General features: G+C 41.0%; 2 protein-coding genes across 8 annotated transcripts in view; both read left to right on the top strand.

Moving 5' to 3' along the window:
- Positions 1 to 22841, top strand: part of LOC310673718 (uncharacterized protein) — a gene marked incomplete at its 3' end in the record, with an annotated part of 32919 nt that extends 10078 nt beyond the window's left edge. The window contains exons 2-3 of the mRNA XM_083432309.1: positions 19246 to 20652; positions 22818 to 22841. Of these exons, the coding sequence (XP_083288435.1) occupies positions 19258 to 20652; positions 22818 to 22841 (1419 nt within the window). The 5' untranslated portion in view covers positions 19246 to 19257. The remainder of the gene's footprint in view (positions 1 to 19245; positions 20653 to 22817) is intronic.
- DISC1 (DISC1 scaffold protein) overlaps positions 1 to 23382 on the top strand; it is a 148239-nt gene that overhangs the window by 52341 nt on the left and 72516 nt on the right. For 5 of the 7 annotated variants that reach the window (XM_083433892.1, XM_083433895.1, XM_083433893.1 and 2 more), the window contains one exon: positions 6329 to 6517. The exons of the other annotated variants lie outside the window; for them this stretch is intronic. In XM_083433892.1, the coding sequence (XP_083290018.1) occupies positions 6329 to 6517 (189 nt within the window). The remainder of the gene's footprint in view (positions 1 to 6328; positions 6518 to 23382) is intronic. 7 annotated transcript variants of the gene reach the window in all.

Below are 23382 nucleotides of genomic sequence, written 5' to 3'. Positions count from 1 at the left end.
CATGCAGTTAAAACTGCTGCTTTATATTGCATCCCCTCTAGCAGGTAAGTCCTTATTTGTCTGATTTAGCTTTACCAGCATTCCATCATTTTGATGAAGGGTTATTGAGCCTTCCTAGTCTCTAATGGTGAATTCTTCATCATGACCTGCATATGTAAAGAAAGCAGGAGACAGTTCTTCTAGCTAACAGTAGTTTTGTTTCATAAACTCATGAACACAAAGATGTTAGAGAATTAAGATGCATCTGATTTAAATGACATTCCACAATGGAATACAGGAATTGGCAGCTTCTTATTGAGATCGATAAGCAGCTAATGCTGGCAATGGAAGAACTATTTGTCTTCAGAGTGCATGTGAATATTATTCATGAGCAAAACACTGATATGTGAATCTGAACTTCACAACATATTAAGTAGTTATGATTTCCACCCCCCATAACAGCTTTTTATGCCATGAACTTTGGATTACTGTAGTCCCTTGCCTTTTTTTTCAGTAGGGGTGAGAGAGAACAAATTATGCACAGTCGTGTTTACAATTTGCAGAGTTGACAAGCAGAAAATCTCTCCATTAGGCAATGAGCCAGCCCAATGAATGGGTGTATGGTTCAAGAAGGTCTCCCATCGAAGAACACTGTGTTTTCTGCATGCCAAGAGGATGCATATAGCTTATGATTTTTGCACTCGCCAGCACATATAGTGTTGTGTAATAGCACTTTGTACTTTGAAATAAAGTGAGGCGTTGTACCATCAGCTCTTGAAATATTCTTAGAAGGGCTGTACACCTATGATCTCACCACTTCAGCTCCTCGCATTCTCCTCTCCTACCCTTCACCATGCTGCCCATCTGGCCTCTTTCCACAGCTGGCTTCTCTTATTGGGCAATTAATACTTTTCTTAGGCTTCCAGTGAGTTTTGTCTCTGCTCTGGAGAGATGCTCTTGCATCTCTCAGAGGGGATTAATGTTGAGTGAAATTATATGAATCCTATATAAATTACTTGGCGGGTAAGAACTTAGAACTTTTATATGGTTCACAATGCTTTTCAACTAGCGCTCTGTAGTTTCAGTTTCAATAATATTTGATGTATCGTTCAATAGCAATGGGGAGGGGGGAGGAAAAGTATGGATTGGGAGCACAGTGCATGTGGTTTGAGCTTAACCTTTCCCGCGGTTCCTGGGGAAAAAAGCCCTCTGCAAGCTGCTGTTTGCTGAGGGAATAAAGAAGATATGTAGCAAATAGTCTGGGGAAGGAGGAGTTACATTATGACTGTGGCATGAGAGAAGGGATACAGCCTCCTTCAGCGTAATAGTTCTGTAAAACAAATGTACTATTATGCCCACATTGCAAATGGGGCCTGAGACTGAGAGTCATAGGTTCATCGCTGACCCTGTTCTTTCCCTGAAATGTCAGTATCGTAGGTGGGTCAAGGACTAATTTGCATAAGCTACCCATTTGTTTGCTTAAGACTACCGCATGGCCTGACTTTTAGAATCTCTTCTTATATGGACTTGCAGCTTCATCAGTTTGTGGCAGTGTGGCTAATTACAGATCTAGGCTAATTACAGGTCTAATTTCTTCATGGCCACTCGGAAGTGGGGTGTTTTTTTTTTGCAGTATTGGCTGCCTATAGAGCACTGCTGTCTAGAAGCTTGGGGCTGCAACTATCAGTCCCAGCTAGCATGACCAATGGTCAGGGATGCCTTGACTCATGTATTGCAGAGGGTTGGACCTGATGACCCTTTGGGCCCCTTCCAGCTGTACAGCTCTGCGATTCTATGAGTTGTAGTTCATAACATCTGGAGGACACTACACTGTCTACCCCTGAAATAGTGGATAAGGTTAAGATGGCACTTTTGTGTTTATGTGGTTCTGAACTACATTAATGGTGCCTGTATCTGGGGCTTATTCCTGCACGGCTGTCTAGCTTCCATTCCATATGTTAAAAGCATCCGAATGCCTTTTATTTTCCGCACTCTTTTAGGGAATAAATTCTCATTTCCCTTTTGTATAATTTTCAGTTTAAAATATTTTACATGATTTTGTTTCATGTTGGCAATGTATATATTTTATTGTTTATAAGTGTCTTGTGCACAGCTGTTTGGTGTGGTATAGAAGCAAAATTATTTTCATTCTCAGTCGTGGGTGGGCAGTAAGGGGTCGAGGCAGACAGCAAGCAGTTTACCATTCAGTTATTTGCCTGGGGCAGCTGCTATCTATTCTGGGCAACCTGCCAAGTGGCAAATTGCATGGCTGAACTATATGTACAGTTTATTTCAGCAGCATTATGTAGGTCTTCATCACAGAGTTTGTACCCTACCCAGTTTGTACCCCACCCTAGTATCTTGCTTCAAATGGCTCAGATTGAGTCCAGATTGATTGACAGCTAATTGAAGGTGACTTGCCTGTCCCTGGGTGGGCCTTGAAAAATATTTTGACTCCAGGCGTGTTGCTTTAACCCCCAAATCTTCAGGCTGCCTATTTCATTTATTCGTTATTTATTTTGTTTGCAATTATTTGTTTCTGCCTTTCCACTGAAATATACCCAAAACAATTCCAAAGAATAAAAACATATAAAATTGCAAGAAGCAACAAAACAAAATAGCAGTTAAAATTCAGACCTGAAAAAAATCCTCAGCATAAAGACATTTATTTCCTCCCCTTTTCCAAGGACATACAAATAAAATTGCTTTCATTTGCTGCCTAAAAGAGAGGAGAACAAGGGCCAGGCAGACAGCTCTGGGGAAAGTATTCCAAAGTCTGTGCACCAGTAAAGTGTTGTAATTGTTTCATCTTTTATGCATTATAAAGGATGATATGGAAAAATTGGCAATGAAAGAAATGCCTCCATATAGCTTTACACTTGGAAACACAAGCATGGACTTCTGCTAATATTCTTTTGTGTTTATTTGTTTTCATTTTAAATAGATATATTAATAGAAAATTGGTGCAGGAAGCTAGTAGTTGCTATATGTTGTGCTACAAATGTCAAAGCAATGTTAATAAAGGAAACTACAACGTTTGTGTGTGTGTGTGTGTGTGTGTGTGTGTGTCTACCGGTATATGTGTGTGTGTGTGTGTATATATAAATATATAATGTAATTGCTATTTTTAAAATATTGACCATCATTTGATCAACTTTTTCTGCTTTTTGGAAGATACTTTCTTTCAAATTATTGGGAAAGGCTTGCTTAGCAAGATCTGACAAGTACTATCTGAGACAGTGCAGTATGGAAATGTTGAAAGAGAAAGGCATACTGAATAAATTATAACATGCAGTTTACATAAAACATAAATCTGTCATGGAAATGAAAAATTGTAGTAATTAAACAGTATTAACTAGATGCTTCCCTGATGAATATATTTCCAGCCACCAAAAAATTACCTTCGTCTCTTTTTTTAAAAAAGATACAGAACACCTTTATTATTTTGTGATTTTTAACAGTGGGACAGATTTATATTTATGTTTTTAAAAAACGAGTTCTCTTGTAGGATTTAGAAAGTGCCCATTGCAGTTACTGTGATTGAGGTCAGGAGTTCAGCACTGGCACTTTAAACGAGTGGTGTGCTGATCTCTTGATGAGTTCTTGATATTTGAAGGCCTATTCCCTCTGTCAGGGAAAAAGCTGCATAGGGCAGTTTTGCCTCGTGGGCATATATTAGAGGCAAAAATGCTTGTAAATTATTAACAGGGATACTATGTTTATTCCATCATAGCTTCAGGTTTTGATATTAACCTTCCCTCTGGGAATTAATAATGATTCAGTATATATGAAATTTTAATAGGCAAGGTAGTGCCTTCTTCTTAACTTTTTTTTTTAAAGATGAAGAATGATTAGGCTGTGAATTCTAATTAAGAAGCCTTAAATTTTTGAATGGCCCCATGGCAGAATAGCTCCAGCAATAGAGGGAAGCACACAGGTGCTAGCTCCAGACTTGCCAGACAGAGAGTTTTTTTGACCCCTCTCTTACATCAACAAGCCCCTTTCTCCTGTCTGTTGGACTCTGCACACAAGAAGGACATAGCACAGTGCACCAGACAAAGAAGACTCTAGTCTAGGTACATTATTCTATATCCTCTTTTCAGATCCTAACTTAAAGCAACTGCACAGCAGAGCTTGTGAGACAAAGAGCTTAGAACCACAAATAATGTTATTTATTTACTTATTTATTAAATTTGTATTCCAGCATGGGTGTAGCCAGGATTTTTGTTAGGGGGGGGGCAGGCCTTTTGTTGGGAGGGGGCAGAACCTCAGTTTGCTATGTATTTTTATTGAATTTTATTGATTCAATATTGGCCCCGCCTCGGCTGCGCCAATGTATATCAGCGCTTCAGCCAGTGTGGTGTAGTGGTTAAGAGCAGTAGTCTCGCAATCTGGTGAACCGGGTTTGCATCCCCGCTCCTCCACATGCAGCTGCTGGGTGACCTAGGGCTAGTCACACTTCTCTGAAGTCTCTCAGCCTCACTCACCTCAGAGTGTTTGTTGTTGGGGAGGATGGGAAAGGAGATTGTTAGCCGCTTTGAGACTCCTTAGGGTAGTGATAAAGCGGGATAACAAATCCAAACTCTTTTTCTTCATCATCCAAAGTTCTCAGGGCAATTCACAGCATAAAAATACAGAATAAAACCCAAAGTACCTAATAAGAACAAGAAAACAAACCAATAACCTCCCTTCCCACAAGTACACTTAAAAGGATCTAGACATCAGCCAAAGACCTTGTTGAAGAGGAACATTTTTGCTTTACGCTTAAGATTTATGATGAAGGTGCAGACTAGCCTCCCTAAGGAGAGCATCCCACAAACAGGGAGCCGCTGCAGAAATGGCCTGATCCCGTGTTGCCACCCTCCAGTCCTCTCGTGGAGGAGGAACACGAAAAAGGGTTTAAGATGATGATTGCAGTTTATATGGTTTATATGGGGTGAGGTGATCCTTGAGATATTGTGGTCCTGAGCTGTTTAAGGCTTTATAGGTCAAAAACAGCACTTTGAATTGGGCCCAGAAACTAACTGGCAACCAGGCAGGTGGGCCAGGATTGGTGTAATACACTTAAACAATCTTGTTCTGGTCAACTACCGGTCCACCGAATTCTGCACCAGCTGAAATTTCCAAACCATCTTCAGAGGCAGCCCTCTGTATAATGAGCCGCAGATAGAATTCCTGATCCTCACTTCTGGTTGTGGCTCCAACACACCTACATTCAGTACAACATTGCTATCAATTAACAGCTGCAAGGTAACTTTGAATCTCTGTTCTGTCCTCTTAGGTTTTCATGTCAAATGGTCATGCTTCCACCTTTTTTAGAGTAGCACAATCTTTCCTCTTTAAAGAACACATTTTACTCTTTAGCGTTGTTAATGTATTAGGGTTAAATGCACCCGTGAATTCATGCTTATATGCTGTAGTGTATTGATTAGTTTGAAATTAAATTCCTTTCCCCACCCCACTGTAATAAATACCATTTAAACTGAGTTTTTGTTTTGGGTGTGAATTCCTAGGTTCTGAAGTCTTTAGACATATTCTCAGGGCGGTGACCACTTAACCCAAGTAAGAGATCTACCGCTCAGAAAAACACATTTAAAGTTTGCATGTGAAAAACATGCACACACAGGTTCTTTGTGACATGTATAACAGCTGGCTCTGGAGAACCAGTCTGTAACTAAAAGAAACACCATGTGGAGTCTTGTATAGCAAAGGAAAAAGATAGCAACTGGAAAGGATTCCTTTGGCCAGGCTAGTCTGCCATGCATCTCTAATGAAAACAGAAGGAGGCCAGCTCATTTGGGGATGGGGGTGGTAGAAGCTATGTGCATGTCTTGACTCTCTCTAATTTTAAGGATTTATTTATTTGCGTATAATATATGCTCCACATGATGTGCAAGGGAGATTTCATTTCAGTTTTTTGAAGATATCCATATAACTAGCTAGCTGTAGCATAATGATGTGATGGATTGCTGGGTAATGATCCAGTCAGCATGCAATTATTTGTTAATCTAAAAAAAAATTACATACTGACCAGATCATTACCCTGCATTCCATCACCTTTAAAAAAAACCTAAGTAGCAGTTTGGTAACCTGAATGAAAAAATAATAATCAAATTACGGTAGGTTACCACTGTTTATACGGGCAGTATAGGTACGAGGAAATGGAAATCAGTGGACATAGGGAAAATGTGTTTACTACAAATTTTCTTTCATTTTCACTGCTCAGGTTTTAGCTCCTGTATGAACGATTAGCTATTAATTTCTTTTAGTAAGCTCCTTGAGGGTGTCTATTATTTATTTCTTCTCTGTCTTCCTCTGTCTCTCTAATACCCCTCCAATGAATCCACAGGAGGTAATTTCTGTACGGCTAGAGACCTTGTAGAAGAAATTAAGTCGTTAACAGCTGAAAGAGAGCGACTGGAGGGACTTCTCAACGAATGGTTCACGCTGAGTGCCAAAAATGTCCAAAAATTAGAGAGAATGAAAGAAGGTTACAAGAGACTGAAGGAAGAAATGGCGCAAGGGGAGTCTGCTTTTGGTAAGTGGAGCAGTTGGCCAGCTGTTGGGGTGACAGAAGCCTGGCATTTCCTGGGCTGTGTGTCATTCAGTATCCTGCCTGAACTGATGAGCAGCCATCTAATTTATATGACATAAGAATAGTTATTTTGATGGGCAATTCTGGCAGACCATTTGATATATATTAGGTTGAATGTGCTGTCAGCCTTGGAGTTTGTCATTCTTGAGGGGTATTTTTTCCCCTGGCGTTGTGTATGCTGATGATGTAGCAGGCTTTGAGTTGATTTCCTCTTGCTTATTTTTTGCATAGCCTCCTGTGGTGAAAAGCCTGCTAACTGACAGTGAGAATGTCTCTGCATTCATAGCTCCTGCATAATTTAATAGTGCTCTGCACATAGAATTGTGCATGCTTCAGTTTTAATCCATAGGAAATATAAGATCCCGCAAGCCCAGGAAGAAAGCTGTCTAGCATCACTGGGTTTTTGTTCTCTAAGCATGTTGTGTAAGGATGTAATCCACAGCATGTGTAATGTTTTGAAAGCAATAAGTCTTTATTTACCTGGAAGATTAAGGTGGATTTTGCCAGTTTAGTGACTAGAACTGTCCTGAAAAGGTAAACATGGTTGAGATTATTAATCACATTGAAAATAGGAAATATTTTTCATGTGTTGACATTGGTCAGCGGAGCTTATTTTAAACCACAGGCTTGGCTTTGACAGGACTCCCACACCAGAGCAGGTAACTAAGAGGCAAGCAATGTGGCTAAGGTGGCTGAAGGTAGGCACACCTGAACCAACCAGAGATAAGATGAGGATGTTGTTGTTTAGTCATTTAGTCGTGACCGACTCTTCGTGACCCCATGGACCAGAGCACGCCAGGCACTCCTGTCTTCCACTGTCTCCCGCAGTTTGGTCAAACTCAAGCTGGTAGATTCGAGAACACTGTCCAGCCAGTCCTCTGTCATCCCCTTCTCCTTGTGCCCTCCATCTTTCCCAACATCAGGGTCTTTTCCAGGGAGTCTTCTCTTCTCATGAGGTGGCCAAAGTATTGGAGCCTCAGCTTCAGGATCTGTCCTTCCAGTGAATAGGATACCTCAGCCTATTCAGCCCTGAGTGCTCACTGGAAGGCCAGATCCTGAAGCTGAGGCCACCTCATGAGAAGAGAAGACTCCCTGGAAAAGACCCTGATGTTGCCAGTACCAAAGAGGATAGAGCTAGCCATTGGGCTAAACTGTACTGGATGTTTATCATATAGTTTATGCTTGTGTTCAAGCTTTTCTTTCACCAGTGGTGGTGCTGATCTTTAATCCTTTTGCCTCCCCTCCCAACTTTTGATACTGATTTCCTTCCCTGCCCACATCTGCAATTTGCAGTCGGGAAAAAAGATCCAATTGGAGTTGTTGTGGGGAGCAAAGAGTTAACCCCACCCACATCCAAGTTGCAACCCAGATTGGGACCCTGCTCTGTAAATCTTTGAAGCAAACAGCTTGCACTCAAGCTGATGATAATTGCTGTGTGTAGTTTGCCCCATAGATGTGTAAAGAATGATGATAATTGCTGTGTATAGTTTGCCCCATAGATGTGTAAAAGTTATGGCTTAGATAGCTAAGCATTTATTGGTCTGACATCACTTTGTTTTATGTTAGGGGTGGACTATGGTCCTTCAAATTTCATCAGTGCCCCCCACCCTGCTTCTCCCCTCCCGTTCTGCTCAATTCACTATGTCACAGTTGTGACGCCCCGTGGCGGCCCTTAGGCTCAATGCCAAGTGCGGCAGAACTGGTTGCACCATCCTAAGGGCTGCATTAATGCATGGTCAGCTCTCTGGGGTCTGAAACATAAAAGTGGGTGAAGCAAAAAAAAAAAGTTTAGAAGAAATTTTGTAGGGGACCTTGGGATGGCTGTCACAAAAACCTTTCATCATCACAACAGTGTACTTGTGAGAGTGGTCAGCAGAGGCACCATATTCTCAAGATGATTGAGTGGTCCCAACACAACATTGTGAGGAGGCAGGGGGCAGAGCTGAGCACTCTCTGATCATTGAGATGGCCCGGTCCACTCAAAAAACATTGCCCCACCAAAGTGCCTTGGCCTTTTGGTGCTGGCACCTATGGTGGCCAGTGAGTTATTAAATCTTACATATAATAAAAATGCATGAGTGTCATGTTGCTGTTTTCATTGGTGGTTTCCCAAGGTCCTAAAGGCAGGGGTCAGGAGAGGTTGCCCTGAGAAAACAGCATGCTATTTAAAGTGATTGCCCTCTTGGTTACATGTGTGTGTGTATAGCCAGTCTCCTCCTCTTCATCCTTTTGCTGTGTCTAGCTCTGTTTCAGACACTCATACACACAGAATTTGCAAACTGACTTTCCTCTTGGCTTGTGCACAGCCAGTCTTCTCTTCTTCTTCTTATGCTCCTGCTCTATTTCATATAAATAATACATGTGCAGGCAGGCACACATAATTTTCCTTCCAATACATGAGGTGAAATATGAAAGGAAAAACAAATGTAAAGAACTGCTTTCTGTTCCCGGCACAGAAACATAATTTTAAAAAGGTAAAGATACTGAAAAGTTGATCCATTGTTACAATAACCATCTTTCAGAATATAGCATGGAGATTAGTTTGGTTTTCAAGTGAGTGTCTGATCACTGATAGATCTATTCTTGTTGCTAGGTAGTCTCTGTAAAAGAAAAGAATAATGTTCTTTTGCTAAGGTGCTGTCCTCAGATCTGTTCTCCTTTTTCTGAGATTTTACCTCCATCTGAACTTCCAAACTGCTTTTTTAAACTGCCCTAAATTTAAAATGCAGTCTGGGGATTTGATGCTGGAATCCCCACCTGCCTCAACCCCTCCAGGAAGAAACCACACACACCAGCTCAGTTTTCCCTGTAAAGACTGTAGTGTTACATTCCCAAACTTGGGTTTGAACTCTGGGGAATTTATAAAACTGTTTTGAGGGATTCACCTTCCAAAAGGAGAAAACTTAGCAAATTTTGGATGACAGCATGCATGCTGGCTTGTATCATTGTTTGCTTGTATCAAAGTGTCATCATCCTTTGTTTAGGGTGTAACCGCATTAGAAAACACACAACACTATGTGTTGCTTCCCCCTCCCCCTTAAGATGAACCTTACATTTCTTGTAATTCTCAAGCAGTGACTACAGAGAATATGTTCTCCTGGATAATAAAGCCCAGTGGAGCACAAATTCCTCCAAGCAAATATAAATAATTAAAATGAGTGATCCCCATTTTACTCTGTTTTCTATTGCATGTCTCTCTTTGGGCTATGGTAATTTGTTTAGCTCTGATTAAATTAAGCATATGATGGGTGTAACAAATTTTGTTGAAAACAAACCTATGCTGCCTTTTAAGGATTTTTTTTAAAAATGAAGCTATTTGCAATATTGTTATATATATTAATGTTGTTGATCCCCCATTTGCTTTTTAAAATAAAAATACTTTATAATGGGTGTATTATTATTATTATTATTATTATTATTATTGAAAAACATCCCTACATATTTAGCTGGAAGACCTAGTTGTTGGGAATATTTCTTGAAATATTTTCTTAATTGGCCAGTATATCATATGGGTAATATTTTACATTTATAGAAGCGTTCAGTGTGCTTCATTTACATGGTCTGTATAATACACACAGTAACCATATAGTGGGTCAGTGTTACCCCATTTGCAAGGATTATATTTGGGTTGACTGAGAGCTCATTATTCACCTATTGTTGCCTAGTGATATTAGCCATATGCCAGGTTTACAGTTGTTAGGACCCATCCTACTCTGCTGGTTGCAAATTGCTGTAACTGATTTTAACGTTATATTTTTATATTACTGTAATTTGTCCTTGGACCTTATGGTGAAGGGTCGGAGAGTAGAAATAATTAATAATAATAATAATAATAATAGCCATGGGGAATCTGTGGCCCTCCAGATGTTATTAGACTTCAACTCCCATCACTCCCAACCACTATGCTGAATGGTAATCTAACAACATCTTGTGCATCACAAATTTCCCATTCTTGCTATATATGAAAGTAGGATATTGGAATGCTGTGACTGAAAATGCATGAGTAGTTTTGATCTTTGGGGCAATATATGGATCACTATTATCTAAGGTCTGTGGTAACATATACATCGGCTGCAATCACATACTTGGTTTCCTGAGAGTCATCCCCATTGAGCTTAATGGGAGTTACTTTTGTGTGGTTGTTTATAGGATTGTGGATATAGTTGTATATTAGGGTTGCTGTACCTCCAGGAAGGGTCGTGGGTGGCACTGTGGGTTAAACCACAGAGCCTAGGGCTTGCCGATCAGAAGGTCGGCGGTTCAAATCCCTGCGACGGGGTGAGCTCCCGTTGCTTGGTCCCAACTCCTGCCAACCTAGCAGTTCGAAATCACATCAAAGTGCAAGTAGATAAATAGGTACCGCTCTGGTAAACGGTGTTTCTGTGCGCTGCTCTGGTTTGCCAGAAGCGGCTTAGTCATGCTGGCCACATGACCTGGAAGTTGTATGCCAGCTCCCTTGGCCAATAAAGCGAGATGAGCGCTGCAACCCCAGAGTCGGCCACGACTGGACCTAATGGTCAGGGGTCCCTTTACCTTTACCTCCAGGAAAACCTGGACATGTTCTCTTTTGGGGGGGCCAACATGCCCATCCGGGCAGATTTTTACATTTTAAAGGCAATGTCTGGGTTTGGGGTTTTTTGGGGGGGTTGGTTCTTTTTGGGGGGGAACACAGGCATACTTAGGAGGGTGCTGTGCCTGGGAAGCAGAAGTGCCGTGGAGGAGTGAGGCCATTGCATGGAAGATCAGGTTGGAGCTGGGGTCCTGCCTTCGCTTGGGCTGGCAATGGCTCAGGCTTTGGTTGTTCTGCACACCGCAGTGGCCTCACACATGCCCTAGCCTGTATGCCTCTTTTCCTGGCTTGGGCTACCAGTGGCTCAGGCTGTCCTCTTTTTTGCTTTTCTTGATATGGCAACCCTATGATACTTTCCTAGGTGTAAGCCCTGCTGAATGCACTTGAACTTACTGCTTAATAAACATGCATCGGATTGCACTGGATACTTTATTTTATTTTATTTATTTCATTTACAAGATTGATCCAATACCTTTCCAGAAGACCAAGAATTATATAAAACACAATCACATTAAATCAAGATCAATGTCAAATTAACTGAAATTTAGATGCAGTATTAGTTAATACTATTATGCTAAACATTTGATAGGTGCAACAAACACTTCTGTCTAATTTTTTAAAGGTTCTTAAGTTTGTGCCATGAAAATGGAAACATTTATTAGTAAGTTTGAGCACATTCTAGTAAAGCTTGCAGCTTAACCAGCGAAGTATTGGTAGGGAATGGCAGTATGTAATAGCTTAATTATTCTTGTTGTCTGAAAGTTTTAATCACATGTATAGGCATACATCGTAGATACTGTGGGTTCGGTTCCAAAGTTTTGTAGATTGTTGAGCACTGATTAATTTGGGACAAGATTTTTTAAACGAACTGTAGCACATTCAAATACATTGCCTTTTTGCAGACTCAGGTAGTTGATAAAATCTCCGCAATTCAAAGAATAAAACTTATTATGATTGCCAAATGGATGTGATAGCATCTGAATACACCCTCTAACAAAATTATTCTAAAAGATTTGCCTGTGGGATCTCTGCATATTTTCATACACTGATATTAGCATGAGTAGAAGGATCAAAACAGGGAAGAGTGGCTAAGATTTTGTAACTGTTAATATTTGGCAGGCTGAGAGATGTATCAGAAAATGTATCAGTAATGGACTTGAGGCTGCCTATCCATTTAATCAAGGCAGTTGTGTTAAGTCCAACCCAAACTGGTATCCTTTACAATTAAAATATTAGAATGAATGTATAACTCTTGAAATGCAAATCACTCCCAGTTAATGGAAACTGTAATTTAATATGCTCTTTTTTAGTTTAATTTAGTTTGTTTAGTTGTATATCAACAAATGAATATTTCAAAGATGCTATTTCAAATATGATAAGAGACCCATATAAACTGGCAGTTGTCTGACACCCTTGTTAGTTTTCCTTATCAGGGTGTGAGTTTTGCCCCAGTTGATTCTGAAACTAGAGAACTCCCCAAATAATGGAAACTTCTAATTTGTTTTAATCAAGCACACCATTGTAGGAAGTTGTGGTTCAAGACAGGAAAGAGTCCACTAGCACCATGTGTTCATGTCCCCAAATAGTGGTGATCTCAATCAGGGGCGAACAAAGGCGTTGTGACATCCAGGGTGGGGCATCGCTACATAGGGCGCATATGTGGCATTGCTACATATGATGCATGCGCCGTACATAGCGACGCCTCACATTCGCTGTACATAGCGGTTTGCTGGTGGCACCACTCCAGCACCATATGGACTGTGCCGGGATCCTCTGCTCATGGCTGCAGGCGCGAACAGAGGATCCTCTACATGCAGCTGTAGCGGCGATGAAGGGGTCCCATCACTGTCCGTATGGCGCTCGAGCGGCGCCAGCAGCAAACCGCTATGTACAGCGCATGTGTGGCGGCGTTACGTACATAGCATGTGTGCGGTGCTGCACAAGCACTGTACATAGCGGTTTGCCGCTGGTGCCGGGATCCTCTGCTCGCGGCTGCAGCCGTGAACGGAGGATGCTCCACATGCGACTGTGGCGGCGCAATGGCTGCTCGTGCCTGTGCGAGCCCCCGCAGGGTGACTTCTTGTCACCCCCCCAACATGGCACCTGGGGTACACTGCCCCCCTGTTGCAACGCCACTGGTCTCAGTGACCTGGTTTGCATGTAACACTAAGCCAAACCATTATTTCCTTGCTGTCTGATTATGCAAGCTAAAGGTTCTGTTACCAGATCAAACACCGGGTGTAAGATAAGTCAGGCCTGCCCTGGTACCCTCTTTCCAAAAGAAAACCTGTGAGGGTTCCATTTACACAACCTCTAGATGTCATATATTTCATCGTCTTCACACCAACCAATTTGGAAAGCTAAAATATACTGAGGCACTATATAGAAATTTTCAGTGAATTGGATCAAATGCTTTCTCTCATCTGGTTACTATGCCAAAAGCAGGCCTTGGATCAGAGCCCTTTCTACCTGAAATGAACTCAACTTGATCTGAATGAATAATCAAAGGAATAATTATTCACAAACTTGCTGCCAAAACTGTTGGCAGGATCTAACTATCAAGATTAATGAATAAAATTGGTTTGTAGCATGAAAACCAAAGATGATCTTTCACCAGTTTGAACAAAAAATAAAGTATGTTCATAAACAGGACGGGCTATTGAGTGCTGTTATTAGACACAGCATAACTATCTGTAGAGTGGAAAAGGTAGCTTTTGAATCTCATCTTTATTATGTAAGGAACTAGCGTGCAAGTTCAATCTTTGTATATTGATAGAAAGGCTACATTATGATCCTGGCACTCTCCAGAGTCTTTTGTGCCTGTGTGTCTTTTTTTTTTTGAATAATTATAAGCAATATTGAGGAACATGTACTGAAATAAATTAAAGGATGGGATAAATTACCATGAATATTAGCATCACAAATATACTAGGAGGAATAGAGATTTTAAAAGTTTTGAATGTCAAAACTAGGCCATGAGGCCAAGAAAAGTGGGAATTAGATAATACTGAAAATTTAAACAACCACCAGAAATAGCAAGGGGTGACAACTGGCTCTGCTTAGATCACCAGGCTGGAGGAAGGGGGATGCATATCACTATCCCCGCCTCACACACGTGAGTTTTGGCTGCCATTTCTTGGCACAGGTAGAGTTATGTGTTAAATGGTGTGTTGTAAATACAGTGGTACCTTGGTTCTCAAACTTAATCTGTTCTGGAAGTCCATTCCAAAACCAAAGCGTTCCAAAACCAAGGCGTGCTTTCCCATAGAAAGTAATGCAAAATGGATTAATCCGTTCCAGTCTTTTAAAAACAACCCTTAAAACAGCAATTTAACATGAATTTTACTATCTAACGAGACCACTGATCCATAAAATGAAAGCAATAATCAATGTACTGTACTATAAAATAAATAAGACAGTATTGTAAATGATAATTTTTTTAAAAAAAATCTTACCTGCACAGATGATAGTCATTGTTTGGATAGGGGGCTTTTATCCATTTCCACAGTCACACAATTAATCAATCAGTAGCTGAACTGGGTTCCACACAGTCACAACAACAAATTAACTGAAAAAGCCTCAAAAACAAAAACACAAAATAAATAGCAAAAACAAAAGCACCAAATTTAATCCATTCCGGAAGTCCGTTTGGCTTCTGAAATGTTCAAAAACCAAGGCACAGTTTCTGATTGGTGCTGGTGCCACAGAAACAGTAGCCAACAGCTACATTGAACATTCGGCTTCCGAAAAATGTTTGAAAACCTGAACACTTCTTTTCAGCATTTGAAAACCAAGGCATTTGAGAACCAAGGTACCACTGTATATTTATCACGTATCTATTTGCCTGTATATCACATACCAAATATTCATCTGATGAATCTGTTCCTGAGAGCAAGTGCCACATGTATCTCTGCCATAAAGTAGCTGCCAAAATACGTTTGTTTTTTAGGAAAATGGTTGTGGATATAAGCCCTCTTTTATTTCACTCTGGGGCCCACTCTCCACTAAACACTATTGCAGGGCTATTCCCCATTCTTTTAAATAAATCTCACCCTGGGTGGATTTGTGGATTATTGTATGAAACATAAACAGCAAAAAGCACTATTTAAAAACTACCAGTGTTAAGTGATAAAAGCTTCAGAAAGGCATACTTCGGAAATCTAATTTAGAACATCCATGCAAAAGAGACCAAAGAACACATTAGATATATTATTTAATGTGTTCAAATTGTTGGAAAAATGTTTTTGTTTTTTTTAAAATGTCATTTTAATGAGAATTTCACAGCCTGAAAATAAGCAACATAGCAGGTTTATTTTTTTTGAAGCAAGTTTAGGTGTAGAAAAGATGTGCTAAAGATTGTAGAACCATGGATATGCTGAACTTGGATTGGGGAGACCTTGGTTCAAATCCCCAGTCAACTTTATAAAGGTCAATTAGCAATCTTGAGCCTGTCACCATCTCTAAGCATGACCTACATTAGTAAGGTTTATAAAATGGATAACCCCCTGAGCGCTGAGGTTTTAAGAGTAATTCTGCATGGTATTCAGCATCTCAAGATTTTGCCATGCAAACTCAATGAGAGTCTCCTTATTTCCTGTAGTTTCCAGTACCACTACAAGTATTCCATTGTAACCCAACTTTATAAACAGGGGAAAGGTAAATGGATCTGTTAAAATAACAAGATTAATTGCAGGTGTCCAGAAGACTTCCTTCAAATTTGTGTTTCTTAAGAGGAGAGCTGCCTCTCACTATTTAAAATGGTTGCAAATAAATGTATGAGTGAGACTGACAGACAGGTCTTTCTGCTTTTCTATTGTTGATGCCTTACTTACTGTTACTTAGATAGAAGGAAGCAGAAGTCAAGGGAAGAGATTTAATCACATAATAATCAGGGCTAGAATTTTAAATGGGACGCATCATTAGCATGTTAATGAGTTTTCTCTCTTGATGCCAGCTGCCATGTATAAAAGGTTGCAGAAGTAATGCAGAGATGTGGCTTTGCAAAAATGTTTATCCTTTGATCAGTATATGCCTTGTGGGACAGAATCTGTGATTTTTAGAAAAATGTTTTACTTCCTTTTGAATAAACATTGTATCAGCTCATGATTTAAATATTTAGGACACAACCAGCCCATGCAGCTAAGGACACATATCCCATTGGGACAAACAAGTAGGCATTTCTTCTGCACAAGCTCCATTAAGAGGAATTGGAGCTCATTAGGTGAATCCTACCGAAAAAGTGTAAGGAAGCATCTGTATCTGATGGAGTTGATTTCTGCTGTTATTTCCTTTGCCCACCTCTGTCTGGGTTGGCAATGAATCTCCTCCTAGCATTTTTCAGTTCACCAGTTTGAGGACCCACTGTAGGCTTGAGTGCTGATGTTGTCAAATGTATGAGTGGTACATATTGTCAAGAGGTGTATTTCTACCCCATACTGGGAAACTTTTCTTTCTTTTCAGTACACACAGTGTTTTAAAATTATTTAAGATTATTTAACAGAGCAATCTATTATTACATATTCATTTTTCAAATTGGTGTAGGATGCGGCAGAGTGGCTCTATTGTATACATGCAGATTTTCAATGGCTTAGAAATTCTGCGTGTCCTTGTGTGTGTTTCTGAATCTACACATGGTCAAAAGTATCCCATCATTTCCTAGATTTTATTTTATGTTTGATATGGGTTGCCTCATGCTAAAGTGGAAAGATTATAATTCTGATTCCATCTGCCTAAATAAATCATTAAGACTAAATTGCATAGGACACATAGCAGATGGGTTCCCATCTGAAGGCAGCAGCCTTTAGTAACATTCCTTTGACCACTTCTAATATGAGAGGGGCTGTCAACATTCCCTTGCATCTCCCCTGCAGGGGACGCATGCAGAAGAAACCATCTGAAAAGTTGTTTTGATTGCTCAAGGAGGGGTGCTTTGTAGCTTTCATCTGAAGTTGTCCCAGATGAAACAGATTTTGTGAAGGCAAAGCAGCAGATAGCACTGCAGATTCACTAGGAGTTTAACCAGGATTAGAAATCTAGCTGAATAGATTTCTTATTTTAGTCCTGTATCATTATGGAAATTTTATTATGAACCAGAAGATGCACATATATGAATGCATTTGTGTGGTGATTAGTATTAGTAGAAAAACTCCTGCAATTGAGTTTTTTTTAGGACTGCAAAGGGTTTCAGAGCTCAATGATAGAGCATCTTTCTTGCCTGCAGAAGGTTCCAAATTCCAGGTAGTGCCGGGAGTGACACTTGCTTGTGGCATTGGAGAACCACTGCCATTCGGTGTAGACAGTACTGAGCTAGATGAATGAATGGTCTGATTCATTATAAGACAGCTTCCTGTGTTCATACAACTGAAACCAATGGCCTACTCTTATCCTGACATTAATTCTTGGTATATTTTACCATAATGACATTTGCCATAGCCTCCTGTTGTCATGTTCAAAATGTCATATTAATTTGTATTTTTTACTAAATATACAATCACATATCCTCCATGAATTGGTCCAACCCTCTTTTAAAGCCATCCAAATTGGCAGCCATCACCATTACATCTTGGGAGAGTGAATTCTGTTGTTTAACTCTGTGCTATGTGAAGCCACTGAGCCTCTTAGGCTTGCTGATCAGAAGGTTGGCGGTTCAAATCCCCACAATGGGGTGAGCTCCCGTTGCTCTGTCCCAGCTCCTTGCCAACCTACCAGCTTGAAATCACATCAAAGTGCAAGTAGATAAATAGGTACCGCTGCGGCAGGAAGGTAAATGGTGTTTCCGTGCGCTCAGCCTCTGGCTTCTGTCTCAGTGTTCTGTGCACCAGAAGCGGTTTAGTCATGCTGGCCTCATGATCTGGAAAACTGTCGGTGGACAAACACCGGCTCCCTCAGCCTGAAAGCGAGATGAGCACCACAACCCCATAGTTGATCTTGACTGGATTTAACCGTCCAGGGGTCCTTTACCTTTTACCTTTACCTTTTATGTGAAGTACTTTATTGCCCTGATGTTTATCACTTTACTGTTGCTTACATTTAATTGCATTTTACCTCTTTGCTTCCCATTCATCCAGTTGAGAGAGGTCACTTTTTATTTAACCACAATAGGGGGAAATGGTATCATCTGCAAACTACGCTACCTCACTGCTCACACCTAGTTTCAGATTATTAATGCACATGTTAAAAAGCACAGGTCCCAACACTGATCTTTGGGGAATTTTGCTTTCTATAGGCTACTTCCATTGGGAGAACTGTCCATTCCTGCTGTTAGCTTCCTGCTCCTTAACCAGGAGGTCCTCTCCCCTAGCATGGAAGACGAAGAGCAGACTCCATTTGAGGATCTCTCCCTCATTACAGTCGATCGGGTATATGAAGATGAGCAGCAAAGTCAGTCCTCAGGGAATGTGCAGGCGACCTTGGAAAGGACCGCTCATGGAAGAACCCCGACCAAACCTAAGAGGAGGCGTGTAGTGGTGATAGGGGATTCCCTACTGAGGGGAACAGAAGCAGTGATCTGTGGGCCTGACAAGATGTCTCGGGAAGTGTGCTGTCTCCCCGGGGCTAAGATCCAAGATGTAACTGAACGACTGCCAGGAATCATAAAACCCACTGACAAATACCCCTTCCTCTTGGTTCATGTGGGAACCAATGACACTGCAAGCAATAGCCTCCAGAAGATCAAAAGAGACTACGAGGCTCTGGGCAGGAAATTGAAGCAATTAAATGCACAAATTGTCATCTCATCTGTCCTCCCAGTTGAACGACGTGGCCCAGGGAGAGAGGGGAAAATAGTGGAAGTAAACAGGTGGCTTCGCAAATGGTGTAAACAGGAACGGTTTGGATTCTTAGATCACGGACTGCAGTTTCTTGAAGATGGACTTCTGGCAAGCGATGGGCTGCACCTCACAACGGTTGGGAGGAATGTTTTTGCAAAAAAACTCAGAAACCTCATCAGGAGGGCTTTAAACTGACTAATGTGGGGGAGGGAGACAGTGCTCCTGAAGGTAGGAGTCTATCAATTGATGAAGATGATCATCCAAATGTCATAGACCAAATGGAGCAAACAGCAAGCAGACCTAGTGGTGGGAGGAAAAAATCCTTAAATAAGAGACACGGGGGAATGACTAATGGACTTCAATGTCTGTACACTAATGCACAAAGCATGGGAAATAAACAAGATGAGCTTGAGCTCTTGGTACAGCAAACTAAATATGACATAATAGGCATCACTGAAACCTGGTGGGATAAGTCCCACGATTGGAATGTAAAAATGGAGGGATACAATCTATTTCAGAGAAACAGACCAGACAAGAAAGGAGGAGGAGTGGCGTTATATGTCAGGGATGTGTATACCTGTGAAGAGATCCAAGATTTAGAACCTCAAAGCCAAAGTGAGAGCATTTGGGTCAAAATTAAGGGAGAGAAGAATAACAGTGACCTCATTGTGGGAGTTTACTATAGATCCCCAAGCCAAACGGAGGACATAGATGATGCCTTCCTGGAACAGATGGCCAAGCAAGCAAAAGGAAGGGAGATAGTGGTAATGGGGGACTTCAATTACCCAGATATTTGTTGGATGTCAAACTCAGCCAAGAGCATAAGGTCAAACAGATTCCTCACTGGCCTTGCAGACAACTTCATTGTCCAGAAAGTGGGAGAAGCAACAAGAGGAACAGCCATTTTAGATCTGGTCCTAACCAATGTCGATGACCTGGTTAATGGGGTAGAAGTGGAAGGATCATTAGGTGCAAGTGATCATGCTCTTCTGAAGTTTACTATACAGCGGAAAGGAGCAGCCAAGCATACTAGGACTCAATTTCTTGACTTTAAGAAAGCCGACTTCATAAAACTTAGGGAAGTGCTGGGTGAGATCCCATGGACAGGAATACTAAAAGGAAAGGGAGTTCATGATGGCTGGGAGTTTGTTAAGAGGGAGATAGTAAAAGCACAACTTCAGGCAATACCAATGAGACGGAAACAGGGAAGGTGCCTAAAGAAGCCAGGGTGGCTATCTAAAGAACTTTTAACTGAGTTAAGATTAAAAAAGGATGTATACAAAAAATGGAAAAGGGGGGAAACCACCAAAGAGGAATTCAAACAAATAGCCAGCACGTGTAGACACAAAGTCAGAAAAGCTAAAGCACAGAATGAACTCCGGCTTGCTAGAGAGGTTAAAAGCAACAAAAAAGGCTTTTATGGGTATGTTCGTAGCAAAAGGAAGAACAAAGAAACAGTGGGGTCACTCAGAGGAGAAGATGGTGAAATGCAAACAGGGGACACAGAAAGGGCTGAACTCCTCAATGCCTTCTTTGCCTCAGTCTTCTCCGATAAAGAAAACAATGCCCGACCTGAAGAATTTGGAGCAAATGATTCAGCAGAGAAAACACAGCCCAGAATAACTAAGGAGATAGTACAAGAATACTTGGCTAGTTTAGATGTATTCAAGTCTCCAGGGCCAGATGAACTGCATCCAAGAGTATTAAAAGAACTGGCAGATGTGATCTCAGAACCACTGGCAATCATCTTTGAGAATTCCTGGAGAACAGGCGAAGTCCCAGCAGACTGGAGGAGGGCAAATGTTGTCCCTATTTTCAAAAAGGGGAAAAGAGAGGACCCAAATAATTACCGCCCAGTCAGTCTGACATCAATACCAGGGAAGATTCTGGAGCAGATCATTAAGCGAACAGTCTGTGAGCACCTAGAAAGGAATGCTGTGATCACCAATAGTCAGCATGGATTTCTGAAAAATAAGTCATGTCAGACGAACCTGATCTCATTTTTTGACAGAATTACAAGCCTGGTAGATGAAGGGAATGCAGTGGATGTAGTCTACCTTGATTTCAGCAAGGCATTTGACAAGGTGCCCCATGATATTCTTGTAAAGAAGCTGGTAAAATGCGGTCTTGACTCTGCTACCACTCAATGGATTTGTAACTGGCTGACTGACCAGACCCAAAGGGTGCTCATCAATGGTTCCTCTTCATCCTGGAGAAGAGTGACTAGTGGGGTGCCACAGGGTTCTGTCTTGGGCCCAGTCTTATTCAACATCTTTATCAACGACTTGGATGATGGACTCAAGGGCATCCTGATCAAATTTGCAGATGACACCAAACTGGGAGGGGTGGCTAACACCCCAGAGGACAGGATCACACTTCAAAATGACCTTGACAGATTAGAGAACTGGGCCAAAACAAACAAGATGAATTTTAACAGGGAGAAATGTAAAGTATTGCACTTGGGCAAAAAAAATGAGAGGCACAAATACAAGATGGGTGACACCTGGCTTGAGAGCAGTACATGTGAAAAGGATCTAGGAGTCTTGGTTGACCACAAACTTGACATGAGCCAACAGTGTGACGCGGCAGCTAAAAAAGCCAATGCAATTCTGGGCTGCATCAATAGGAGTATAGCATCTAGATCAAGGGAAGTTATAGTGCCACTGTATTCTGCTCTGGTCAGACCTCACCTGGAGTACTGTGTCCAGTTCTGGGCACCACAGTTCAAGAAGGACACTGACAAACTGGAACGTGTCCAGAGGAGGGCAACCAAAATGGTCAAAGGCCTGGAAACGATGCCTTATGAGGAACGGCTAAGGGAGCTGGGCATGTTTAGCCTGGAGAAGAGGAGGTTAAGGGGTGATATGATAGCCATGTTCAAATATATAAAAGGATGTCACATAGAGGAGGGAGAAAGGTTGTTTTCTGCTGCTCCAGAGAAGCGGACACGGAGCAATGGATCCAAACTACAAGAAAGAAGATTCCACCTAAACATTAGGAAGAACTTCCTGACAGTAAGAGCTGTTCGACAGTGGAATTTGCTGCCAAGGAGTGTGGTGGAGTCTCCTTCTTTGGAGGTCTTTAAGCAGAAGCTTGACAACCATGTGTCAGGAGTGCTCTGATCGTGTTTCCTGCTTGGCAGGGGGTTGGACTCGATGGCCCTTGTGGTCTCTTCCAACTCTATGATTCTATGATTCTAGGTACTTAACCATAGAAGGCTCTCTCTCCTCTTATTGCCTGACTTTACAACACTTTTGATGCCAAAAAAAAACTTGTCTAGAAACAGTGTTGGATGCCAGCTCCCATTTGTCCCAGTCAGTAATGGCCAGAGATGATGGGAGTTGTAGTCCCAAGAATAGCTGGAGGGCACATTGGCTTTCCTGTGCCATGTGATTCAGAATATTGCATTTTGTAGAGACATTTTCCCCATCCTGGCCCCACTACATATACATCTGAAGTATGACTAGGAATATATTAAGACCCTCCACCTCTCCTGCCAGCGTGACATCACATGCTTCCTGCCTTCAACATCATGCAGCAGAGACACATTAAAATAATCATTATCCCTTAATTTCTGTATAGGATTGTCCAGACATGTAGTAGACCTAATGTTAACACTCTATTACCCTGCCCTGCCCTCCATTATCTGCTGTTAGATACTGTGAGGCCAAAACCCCTTTTCATGAGAACAGGTTGATGTGCCTTCTTGTTCTAGGTGAAATCCCCATTTGTCCCTTCTTGTTTAAATGAGCTATATTTTAATTTGCTTGGACTATTGTAAAAAACCATCAAGGAAAATATAGGGTTTTTTAGCAGCATTCTTAATGGTGATCATTTGACTAACTTATTTATCCCCCCCCCCTTTTTTGCACAAATTTCTTCTTTTTCTTTTCTTTTTTTACAGTGGTATGGTAAACTAGAAACTTAGACATAGGATGTGATGAAGTGATCACAACCACCAGAGGGGAGATAAAAAGAAGATAAAACCAAATTCCAAAAATTAACATTGCATCCTTTACTATAGTTTTGTTCAAATTAGCTCACAGCTTGCTTTTAATTCTAATGATAGTATGTTTCTGAATCAATATTTTTTAATTCTTGCAAGAATATAATTCACTATAATGAGAATAATAATGACCCCACACTAATACATAACTCTAGTCCCAGTTGTTGCATATATGATGCCTGCTACTGACTGTGGATTTAAAATCTCTGGAACAAATTACAAAACTAAATTATAGTTAATAGGAATTTTTTTAAAAATTGGTAGGTGGTGGAAACAAACACCCCCTTTAGTAATTTTAATATGCGCACATTGGCTCTCCCCAAGATATAAACCTAAGAAAAATTCACACCTGACCCAACGAGTTCTGTGTCAAGGTTAACAGAATTGTGCACATTTTAGCCTGACAGGGAAATTGCTTTTTTGCCTGAATGAAAATGTGATAGTTTTCTGGGATATGAAATTT

This window comes from Podarcis tiliguerta, assembly GCF_965153285.1.
Source record: "Podarcis tiliguerta genome assembly, chromosome: 3".
In the NCBI taxonomy this organism is placed as follows: domain Eukaryota; kingdom Metazoa; phylum Chordata; class Lepidosauria; order Squamata; family Lacertidae; genus Podarcis; species Podarcis tiliguerta.
This window is presented reverse-complemented; position numbering and strand designations above follow the sequence as displayed.